At 35.3% G+C, this 12,536-nt stretch overlaps 1 protein-coding gene across 6 annotated transcripts in view; it reads right to left on the reverse strand.

Annotated features, from left to right (window-relative positions):
* Window positions 1-12,536, reverse strand: part of DMD (dystrophin) — a 2,113,108-nt gene that overhangs the window by 1,658,713 nt on the left and 441,859 nt on the right. For all 6 annotated transcript variants that reach the window (XM_064573900.1, XM_064573902.1, XM_064573903.1 and 3 more), the window contains exon 7: window positions 11,313-11,431. In XM_064573900.1, the coding sequence (XP_064429970.1) occupies window positions 11,313-11,431 (119 nt within the window). The remainder of the gene's footprint in view (window positions 1-11,312; window positions 11,432-12,536) is intronic.

Consider the following 12,536-nt stretch of genomic DNA (forward strand, 5'->3'; position numbering starts at 1 on the left):
TTAAGAGTCACCTGGTCTACCAACTGAGCCTGCCAGGCACCCCTGGATTGTATTAATTTTAAATAAATTGAAACAGTTCTTGAGATCTCAAAAGATCTGCTTTCCCTGAGGTGTGTATATATTCATTCCACTTGAATGCTTTCACCTACAATGTCTCTACTGATAGAATGTTAATGAAACAGTTTTTTTTTTTTTTTTAAAGATTTATTTTTGAAACAGAGAGAAAGATAAAGAGAACACAAGCCAGGGGGGAGGCAGAGGGAAAGGGAGAAAGAGAATCCCAAGCAGACTCGCACTTAGCACAGAGTCCCAACGGGGCTTGATCTCATGACCCTGAGAAATCAAGACTCAGACACTTCACCAACTGAGCCACCAAGGTGCCCCCAATGAAACAGTTTTTAAAACACTTTTCAAAGGTGTTCACTTACCCAAGTGATTCTCTATAGACCCAAATTCTCAATTAGCCCAAATAAAAAAATCCATGCCAAGAAATGTGCCATCCAGAGAAACTTATACATTCAGAGGTCTAGGTAAAATGCACATTTTTACTTAGTCCTTGTTAAGATAATAACCTTGTCTCTCTTTTTTTTTTGCTAATCCATATTTTAGAGATTCCAATCTAGATAAGAGATATTCACATCATAAGCTGATTGAGCAAATACATGAGAGAGTGAGATGTTTTGGCATACCTTACGTGAAGTCTTTGCCATCTCTTTCTATTTCTGGAATTAACCAAGAGAGACAGTAGAAGGGAATATATTCATAGATGGTTAGTGTTTCCTTTTGATAATTTTAGTGTGACTTGGAAAGGATCCCAAACTTGCAAGATTTGTAAACATCTTTCCACTTTGATTAATTATTTATTCTCTGAGGGAGACATCATGGTAAAAAGAATTCAGTGTCTCTCTCAGGCTGGCTCCAGTTTGTGTGACTTTTGCATTTATTTCCAGTGCATTTGGAATCAATGGATTGATGTCCACCCATTTTAAAACAAACTCAATTAGCCTTATAATAAAGAGAGTAACTTTTAAATCAGTGCAAAGGAAAACCTTTAGGGAAGAGGACAGAAATATTCTGCAGTACAATTATTTTCTGTAGTAGCTATAAACAGGAAATATCAACCCCAACTCACTAGCTAAGGGATGTGGGCAAGTTACTTAAACTCTTCAGTTATAAACAGCCATAGTAATAATGTCTACTCCCTAGGGTTGTTGTGGGAATAAAATTAATTTATACCTATAAAGTGTTAATTGCTATGCTCAGTGCTTAGAAATTTTCAGTAAATATTACACCAGATCACATCGACATTGCTGTATAAATGCTACTCCTAGTTTCAGAAGACAAGAATTTTTCTGAGATTTTTGGGAACCAGTTCAACCACCCACACAATGTTAAATAAAGTTATGGTTGCAGAAGAAAAACTCCTTATATTTTCACAAGTATGCTCATTAGTGTTTTACAAATACTATGACAGTTATAAGAATAAGGTATTATAATTATGAACCAGCCTTCAGGAGACTTGTTGGAAATCTTCAGTAAACTGTGACTGTGTGTGTGTGTGCGTGTGTGTGTGTGTGTAATTCAAAGCGTAGTTCAAGTCTGCTGTGGAGTATTATACTCTGGAGCTTAAGAATGTCAAGGACTACAACCCAGAAATCCGACTGTGAAACTGTAAAAGTGGGAAGGTCACAGGGAGAACAGTAAGATTTTAAATGGGAAATTATTTAATTTACAGAGAGTCAGCATTTATCCTATGGGCAGGCAAGATAATTAGGAAGATCAGCTCTCCCTAATTAAGATAATTTATAGAATAGAAAGGGAAATAACATTTAATTTCTGCAATATTCCAGGCACTTGACATACGTTTTAGCTACTGTTTCTGAAGGCATATTAGAGGCTAAATACTTCTAGGTATTATTTAACTTAATCCTCACAGTAACTGTAATGAGGTAGATAATATTGACTCTACTTTGGACATGAGCAAAACTGAGGCTCAGAACGTTTCCCAGTGCCATTAAACTAATTAAAGACAAAACAGGGGGCGCCTGGCTCAGTTGGTTGGGCAACTGCCTTCAGCTCAGGTTATGATCCCAGGGTCCTGGGATCTAGCCCCAGCCCCGTGTCAGGCTCCCTGCTCAGTGGGGAATGGGGAGTCTGATTGGGATTCTCTCCCTCTGCCCCTCCCCCTGCTCATGTGCTCGCATGCACGCGCTCTCCCCCCCCCCGCCAATAAATAAATATCTAAGAAAAAAAATAAATAAAGGCAAAACAGGATTTCAACCCAAGTCTATTTGGCTCTATAAATAAAAGGTTGAAATCAGGGCTGAACTAATAATGTAAACTTGCCTGGAAAAATGACCAGAGAATCTTATTTTCTTAGAATTATGGAGTGAAGATAATTGTGGAGTGTTGTGTCTCTTTTGTTTGCTAGGTAAAACTACTTTTAGACCAGTGGGATAGAGGGGGAGCTATGAAGTGACACACAGGCCTTCATCTTCTGTGACTAGAATGGTATTAAATACTGGTGCGAAATCAAGGCTACAGCTTCTTTACGTCAAGTAGCTCACAGTGACCTAGGATCCTATCCTCACCATATGCACCCCATTTGCGTGAAGGGCACACGTGCATATTTTGGTTGCTTCTGGGCCATCCAATGACCTAAAGATTTCATGCCAGCATATTTCCTGCCTTATATCCTTCTATACAGCTAAGTAAATGCAGTATGAGATTAAATTTTATTGCATCTGTGAGTATAATTACCAGTTTGATCCCCTCACAACTAAAGTGACTTTGCAGGCTACAATGACCGTTATATCCTGTCATTAAAAGTTGTATATCTGGCTGAAATACAGGCTGTTTAGCAAAACTAATCCTAGATAAATGGCTTGTGATAAAAGCCAACCTATTTGTGGCATCAGTATTAGAGACTATGAAGTTAACTAAAGCCATTCGCTTCTTTTAAATAGATTCATAGGATCACAAACTTACATTCTAAAAAAAAATATTTTACTGCCATTTAAAATTTTTTTTTCTTTTCTTTCATTATCCTTTAGTTAATATTGAAAATTCCTCTGGAATAAGAGGCTCTATCGGCTTTATCAGCTGTGCCAGTGAAAGAAATAGGTACTGGTTGAAAAGGGATCATCAAGGCCCTGATGACAAGGCACAATGATATTAGTTAGGATCAAAGGGAGAAAGGAAAAGAAAAAAGGAAAAATAAATAAAAGGATGAAGAGTCAAGGACCACCTCCACACAGAGGTTGTCCTTAGACGACCCTTTGGTGGCATCGGTGCTTGAGAGAGAGCACCATTCCATCACAAAGACATCTGTGAAGTAATAAACAGAAGAAGGGATAAATGGAGAAAGAGAGAGAGCTGTGCGGACAGGAGATAAGGCAAGCCCCTTAATCCTAAAGAGAAGGTTTTGGTAGCCAGTCTTAGGTGACAGCAGGCTATTTCTATTTTATCTGGTGGATGAACCACTTCTCATTAATGACAGGGCTGTTGGCAATAAGCAATGCTCCAGTAAGTGAAGATTTGAACAGCAGACTTAGTCACCTCTTCAGGAAGAAAAGGCTAGAGGTCTGAACAAACTGGGACAACAGATTCGGATTTTATCCTCTTACAAGGCGTACCTCATGGAAACAACTATTCTATTGCAGCTATTATTACCGTGGCTATATGATGGTCTCACCTGATGAGTTCTTAAACATTGCTGGTGTCATGGGCTCACCAGAGACCAATGAAATCAGAATCTCTGCTCCAACCCCAGTGTTTTCATAAACCACCCCACAAGACTTTACTGGGCACTCCTGTTGGAAATAACATGGACTCGGAGAAGAGATAAACCTGAACTTGATTCCAGCTCATCTCTCTGTTGATTATGTGATCTTGGGTTTACGAAAGCTTCCTAAGACTTAGTTTTCCCATAAGGATTAACTGCCCTGGAATTACTGTTTAAAAAAAAAAAAAAAAAAAAAAAAAAAAAGGATAAAGTATGTGAGGCTCTGAGAACATGGTTGCCCTACTTAAATTTTAGTTATATTTTACCAAAAGGAATTTTACATATTTGAGTTTACATCACTGGTGATAAATTAGAAAACCCCTCTTAAGGGGTGACTGTGCTTCGGTCTGAGGCAAGTTTATTCAGCAATACTGGAAAAGTAACTCACGAGAATGATACTACAGAACAATTGATTATTTCTAAAAAGTAAAAACACTGGGTTTCGACCACATATTATATTTTAATAATACATAACATTCCCAAGCACTTAATAGCTGTAACAATTTGCTCATCTCTCAAGTGGACAGCATATGACCCACTAACCCCACAAATTTGCCATAAGACAATAAATCTAAAAGTATGCTATTATTTTAATTATTAGTTTAATTATTTTTAAATATAATCATAAGACTACTATAAAGCTTCTGGTCTCTTCTACAAGGATAACCATCCTGTTACAAGAATTAAGTGGCATCAACTAAGACCCCAAATCATTATTATTTTACCCAAATATTTTTACTAAAGTAATACATTTTCATCTTCTGTTTCATATTCCAGCTATTAAGTGGCCCATGTATTTCTATATAAGAAATTACTTAATTGGGAAATACATGTATCAACCTGATAATCTCTTTTCCTCATACTGAGTTTTATTTTTTAATTTTTTTTATTTTTTTTAAGATTTTATTTATTTATTTGAGAGAGAGAGAGAGCACATGAGAAGGGGGAGGGTCAGAGGGAGAAGCAGACTCCCTGCTGAGCAGGGAGCCTGATGCGGGACTCAATCCCGGGACTCCAGGATCATGACCTGAGCCGAAGGCAGTCGCTTAACCAACTGAGCCACCCAGGCGCCCCCTCATACTGAGTTTTAAGGCTTTCAGATACTCATTTGCAAGTTCTGGGATATCTTCTACAATTTTTTTTAATCAAACACAGTTAATTCTACTTTGAAAACAGTGAAATGAATCAAAATGTTCCAGCCATAAGCAACATATGTTTTACTTTCAAACATCATCACTGATTCAATAAAAACCTCAGAAATTTTGAAACTATTTATGCCATTTTATCCTCATTTTCTGTTATTAAATACTTAAAATGCTTTTGATTAAGGCTACACTCCTCTGTGACACATAAGAAACACAGATATCAATTATGGAACACTTACTAATATCTCATTTAATACTTCAGAGCTGAGTTTGATTAAAATCAGTAACAAAGGAGTAACAAATTATTTTTCTAATACATTTTCCTTAACAGTCTCATGGACTCCTAGTGATGATATACCTAGGGACACCATTCACAAAAATCTATTATATGTCATTCAGCATTGGAATATGGTAGATGCATTTCCCAGCTGTTTCAACAATTTATAGATGTCCTATCAGTCATTCAACATAATTTATTGTGACTGTATAGGCCTAAGATGTTATGTTTCCCCCACTTAGATAGAAGACATCCAGGTAAAATAACTGAAAAGAAATTCCCAGTTATCTAGGAAAGGATTACACTCAAATGCTTCTGAATAAATTTGATATAAAAACTCATACACAATGCAAACTTAAATCACATGTTAGATTATACTTCATTATTTAAATTCCACAATCAAGTGAGAAACTACATTACTTAACTATAACAATGAATAATATTCATTTTAAAAAATCAACTCCTAAGAGAGAAAAAATATAAATCAGCTGTTTCCCACAAAGTCAAAATTGGAATAAAAGGACATGAAAGATTAGTACAAGATGCTAAATGATCCGGTATAAAGGGTAAATTCAGGCCATGTACACACACATGTATTGTTTTTAATGTTTTGGAGGTCTCCATAGTGTTTAAGTGGGTGAATTTGGGACAGTTATATCCAATTATTTCAGTCATCCAAATGACTGAAATGAATCAACAGAAGAAAAAGCACATCAATTTATTACTGATTTGTTCAAATTGTCCTGAAAATATTCAGTGTTCTATGCTATCTGAACTGAGAATAATATAGAAGAGAGTGCATCAAAAAGAGACACTAAATTCACATTTTCTCTCTCTCTCTCTCTCTCTCCACCCCACCCCCCACCATGCCACTGTTAACTTTTCAGGCTACTGGAAATGTTAACATATTTATTTGTTTTGGATTTCTGTTGTGACAAGCAATTTAAAAGATCTCCATCAGGAAATAAAAGATTCCAACAGTAATATCTTAATGTAACTATAATCAACTGTATCACAAGGCTAATATAATATCTGTATCCTCATTTTTATGTTAATATAATATTCATATACTATTAGTGATGACCTTTTACCCATGTACAAAGTTTTCATTTACTTATTTTGCTATGTATTACTTTCATACACAAAGTACTGCCTCATTGTCCCTTAAAGATTTTTTTTTTCTACAGTAGCAGTGATAAAACTAAGGATGCCTCCAGATACCCTGGTAAAGTCATCTTCAACTGAAACACATTAAAGTATATTAAAGTGGCACTGGATAGTCAAGGCTAGTTATGTAATGTGTCTGCCCATGGAAAAGACATGTTGTACCAAAAAAAAGTAAGGTCCAGGGTAAAACCTAAAAACAGTCAAGGATATACTAATAAGTAGCCTTACTCTGATGATATGCAGGCTAAGAATATGTTAATCACATTTCTCGGGACTTGTGCATTGGCCTTCAGTTTTCCTAAAGCCTCATTAGATACCGATGCTAGTCTTTGTTCTAAGCAATGCTAATGAAAGTATACATTTAAATTATTTAACAGTGTTTCCAAAATTCCTTTGCTAAAAGGTTGTGCTCAATATACATTATGTAAATGAGATGGCAACACTAAATTTACTAATGTACCCCATTCCTTTGCTAATACAACACCATTTCTAATTTGCTCATTCCAATGGCAATCCACTGAAGTTCAAAATTAAAGAAATATTTTCATTATTATTACATTTAACACAATTAAATGATATAATTTGATTTTAATGATCAAATTTTAATGTTTCTTTAAAAAAGAAATCCTGGAAAAAGTGGTCTCCTGCTGACATAATAGGAACATTATTTTGCTATTATCATATCTGCATAAGCAGAAGATGATACTTTCCATTTTCCATAACAGAATAACTAGACTAAAAAAATGTTCTTCCAAGACACTCAGGATTTAGTCTTAGATAGTAACAACTTGTAATATCTCTAAAGACTCTCTCCCAGAGATAATGATATAAATCAATTTTAGAAAGGCACAGAGTAACATATATCTTGTACAGGTTACTTTGTTATCAAAAAGGCAATGGCCATTTTTATTCCCATGTACTACTAAAATACTTTTTTTTTAATATATGGGAAAAGGAACATTTTACACCACAGAGAGTTTGGTTCTAAAGAATCTGAGATACTTACAATAAAAATTTCTAGGTGAAATCATATACATAGGGAACACAAATATATTCCAATCTCATTACATTTTCTGGGATAAAAAGGTATTCTAGAGTGGGTTCTGGAAAATCAGTCCAAATGATATGAAATGAGCATGCATGTCCATAAAAAGTTCTGGTTATTTAAGTTAACAACACCCTTCTGAGGTGATACGGTCTTCCTCTTTCAGTTTTAACTTAGTATACACTACTTACTAATATTTCTTGCTGTTAGGGAATCAAAAAACACTGCTTGCTCAAACAACAGATAAATAAGAGGCCTTAAAAGCATTCTTCTCTTTTATGGCAAATGCCACCTATTTTCCCTTGAATTTTTTAAAGGCTAATAAACTGCATGGATACAAAGTTAAGTCTGAAACCATTCATTTCAAGAGTATAACTTTGCACAAGGCAGAGCTTATTCTGGGAAAAGTAGACTCTAAAAACAACTGAAGAGGGATGCAGGGATTAGCCAAGCAGAAAATACAATCTGTGTCACCACCCTCACGAAGTTAAAATGAAGTGAATTAAAACCAAACTAATTGGCTTGTAAATGTCATTTTGAGGTTACAGATATTTCTTGCAAGCCATAGTGTTCCTCAAATTTGACTCTCATCATTCATTGTCTTTCATTCTAAAGTTACCCTGGTAAACAAGTGAGGGCATTTCCACATTATACTGCATATCCCAAATGGAAACAATTTACAACAGTAACATGCAAAAGATATCTAGAACCAGCACAATTTTTATCCCCGATTTTTTTTTATTCCTTTAAAAAGATTAGCTTCACTTTGTTATTCACATGAAAAAGCTGACAAAGCATTCTCTTAATGCAGAGAGTGCTGTGTGGATTGGCAAACAAACTAATTTCTTGAAACTCAGGGAAGCAAACAGTAATTGTGGGTATATAAAACCCACAATGCAAGTAGTAAGCATGTCTTATAGGGAAATCGTGACAGAAAATGAATCGCCTGATTCACAACAGGATATATTTTGAAGGAGACAAACCTTTTGTATCTATGAGCATAAAGACACATAAATTATTAAATAATTTTACCCTAGTAGTACTTATTTTTGCATATGTTAACATTTAAACACAGCAGAAAGAGCTCCTGGAATTGCTTATGGTAATGCTTACTGCTACTCATTTTAAAAGGCAATTCCTCTTAAAACCAAACCTCAGGACTCAAAACACCAGTTAAAGCCAAACAAAGCGTACCAAAGTCAATATATGCAAGACATGAAAACCTCCAAATTATATTTCAATGACTTTTTAATTTATAAATCAGCCCAGTTAGCAAAGCATACGTTTAAAATTCTAAAAACATTTTTTGGCAGGTATTTCTTAAGCCAAACATAACTTCAAGCCCCCCAAAATAAAAATCTCCCCAAACATAAAGCAAAATGTTTTACTAACCTCCTAAAAAGCATATTAGATATGAAATGAAAATCGCTGTGGGAGAATAGCTGACATCATCATGCATAAGCTAAAGAACGAATACCCGGTTAAATAAAAATATGAACATCTCAAAGGTAATTACCATACAAGGCATGAAAGAAGTCCATGAATCTCCCATGTTAGATACACTGAAGAAAGTGTTCTAAGTCTTAAACTCTTAGAAATGCTATTATTTTGTGACTAATGAATTAGTGAATAAAAATCCTTATGATTTAGTTTAATATCTTTTTTCTTTCAATTATCATTGTTATCATCTCCAGAAAAATTCTGAACAATTTCTAGATGCATATTTGGGTATTTCCTTAACACAATGGCAGGAACTGACATATACCTAAAAATATAATGTAAGATTTATGTTGAATCCTCGTCCTACTGAGAGCCATAAATAAACTGTAATAAACCATTTTAGGAGACAGAATGCTCTTTGAATTAGAAAGGAGCCCATGAACAGAAAGGGTTTTCAGATCGAAGACTTTATTGGCAAAATGAAACCATAACCAGTGGTTTGCTCTCTATTAATCAGCTTGTATTTCATTTTATATTTGGTTGATTTTGAATTATTTGAGATATTATAATGGTCTACAGGATGTACATTTCAACATATACTGTCCATTTAGGAAAATGTATGGAATTGGGTATATCAGGCTATTTGATACTATAAAATACATCATTCATGTAACTGCCCTTTCCTGACTACAGGCTTATCAATCTATTTTCTGATTATGATGTGGATACCTATTTGGTGTCCCTATTTCACTGATTCAAAGGAAAACTTAAGAACAAAAGCCATTTTAGCCATTTTATCACTTAACAAGAAAAAGATCTATTTTAAACCTACTCTTACTATTTTATGAAGGATAGGACACACACAAGAATAACTAGAGCATATATCCCAGATATTGGGAACTGTTTACCGTGTATAGGTTTAATGAAAAACAAAACACTATTAGCAGGCTTATCCTTCAAATCCATACACTGTAGCTCTTATCCTTAAGGGTTAGAGTTCATATTTTCATTACATCTGCCTTTCTCTACCTCAATGGAGTATGAAAAAACATGTAAATCAGTATGGGAGTCAAAAGTGAGGTAACCCTCCCCCATCCTGCAAAACAAGGAAATATGACTGATACAATTTCTTCCTTAGAGCTAAACCGGGGAAGGAGGGATGCTAATCATTTATTGAAGCAACACAAAGAGTTTACAGGAGTCAGTGCCAAATTATGCATTATTTAAAGCAGAAGAAATATTGCTAATGAACTTAATCTGATTTCAACCTCACAAACACATTTGTGCTATTATAATTTTCCTTCCCAAGTATATGTGCCTACCAAGAGCAATATATCAGTCAGTTACATGTGAGTATTCTGGTTCTTGTCATAGCTAAATATCTCATTTAAAATGACTGAATTTTCATTTTGATTGATATATCCTCTTTTGAGCTTAAAATTATGCACCCCCCCCAATGCCACCATATGGATCTGCTGTCAACAAGATGAGGTAATCAGGTCTGTAACAGAGGATTAGATTCTAGTGGATGATAAATTCACCACTGAAAGAATATCCTCGGAGTTATTTCTGAGCTTTTCCTGATGAGACCCTATTACCACCATTTGATCTCCTTAGTTGGACTGATTCACTATTCCAAAGACCATTTAATTACATAACCCTACCCAAATATCAGCTCCACAGACACTGCTTCTCCAAACTGTAGTTTTAGAATATGGGAAAGCCTCAAGAAAGTGAGAACAGAGTCTGCAACTTCAAACAAGTCGGCAAACAAAAAAAGTGCCTCATAGCTTAGAAGAAAAGCAGAGGTCAAGAATCATTATCCCTCTAATCCATGTGTCTGGAAAGTATGACTATGTAGCACCAGAGATAATGATGAAATTTACTTAAGTGTAATATAATAAAAATATAAATACAGTACTGCCTGTCAACTGAAGAAGCAGAAAATGAATAACCGTCCAATGGAGGACTTCCCCCAGAGTGACAAATTATAACAGAAGCAGTGCCAGGAATAGATTTCCTGATTTAAAGAGTAAACCATGTTGCCTTTTATAGAGTATATGAATGAAATTGGCAAGAGTAGCTAATTAATTATAGCTGATTAGTCTATCAAATCTCTTGGTAGAATAAGCAAAACATGAACTTTTTATAACTATTTGGAGTCAATGTACTTCAAATGTAATATCCTTCATCCATGAGACATATACATTTTAAAGGCTTGGGATTTTTTCTCAAGTTTTACACTTCAGTTTTAGATAATGGTACTTTGAGAGCTAAAATCATATAAGATAATTCATAATACGTTGCAAGAAGAACATTTTAAATACACTCAGGATATAGAAAAAACATATAATGCATAATTTCTCTTTTGTACTTAGTTTGTGGAAATGTTAAATCTGAGACGATAAATATTAAATTATACTAAAAACTGTGGTAGTCCAGAAATGTACCAACCTTCAGGATCAAGCAGTTTCTCTATGCCTAATTGATATTTGGCAATGTTGAATGCATGTTCCAGTCGCTGTGTGGCTGACTGCTGGCAAACCACACTATTCCAATCAAACAGGTCTGGCCTGAAATACACACACATAAAGACCAAATATAAATCAACTTACAATGTTTCATGAGATTCACTTCATTTCTGATTTTTAATTGACAACCCATGCCCATATCCTCAAGAATTGAGTGCTACTCTTCATAACCCCTCAATAACGCTTTCCATTTAACAAGTCACAATTTTACTTGAAAATCCTGAAGAAAACAAAGGAGAATTTATTCTCCCTTGCCAAGTAACAAAAATATATTGATGTCATCCAGTGTCAGAAATTTGAATGCCAACCATTTGCTGGTAACTTCCAATTTCATAAGCCTAGCCCAGACCTCTTCCCTGAACTCCAGACTTTAGATTTATCTGCTTATTCAGTATCTCCACTTAGAGTCATCACAAGACTCAGGTGTCCAAAACGAGCTTCTGGTACTCATCTCCATCCTACTCCCCCAACCCACCTACTTCTCTTATAGCTCTCCTTTCCTCAATAATCAAGGACAAGTTCAAACTTGCAGTGGCTCAGACAGAAATCTTAAGAGTCTAATTTGATGACTCTCACTCTCATACAACACTTAGTTGGAAATATATCCAGAATTTGACCACTTCTCATTACCCTTGCAGCCATCACCTCCACCCAAACCACCATTTTACCTTGTGTGGATTATTTATTGCATTAACTTTCTAACTGCTCCCCTACTCCCACTCTTGCCCTTGTTAATCTATTCTTGGCAAAGCTGCCAGAGTGATCTGTTAAAATGTTTCATCATAAACTTCTTCTCAAATCCCTGCTACCAGGGAGTAAAATTCATTGATTTAACTGTGACCTACAAGGCCCTACATGGTCTGGCTCCCTGTTAACCATCTGATTTGATTCCTTGACTCTCTCCTCCTATTCTTCAAGCAGGCTAAGTAGCTTCTGTATTTGCATGTGCTGCTCTCTGACTGGAATTCTCTTCCCCCAGACATGGACATGGCTCACTCCTCCACATCCTTTGTGTCTTTCCTCAAAAGTTGCATTATTGGTGAGTCCTTCCTTGCCCTCTCCCCATCTAAAATTGCACACTCCCAAATCAAACTTAAACATACTCACTTCTTATCCCTTTCTTTCTCATCACCACTTACTATTATTT

Source organism: Mirounga angustirostris, unplaced genomic scaffold (assembly GCF_029215605.1).
Source record: "Mirounga angustirostris isolate CCGP_5_RB_7025 unplaced genomic scaffold, mMirAng1.0.hap1 SCAF_11, whole genome shotgun sequence".
Classification (NCBI taxonomy): domain Eukaryota; kingdom Metazoa; phylum Chordata; class Mammalia; order Carnivora; family Phocidae; genus Mirounga; species Mirounga angustirostris.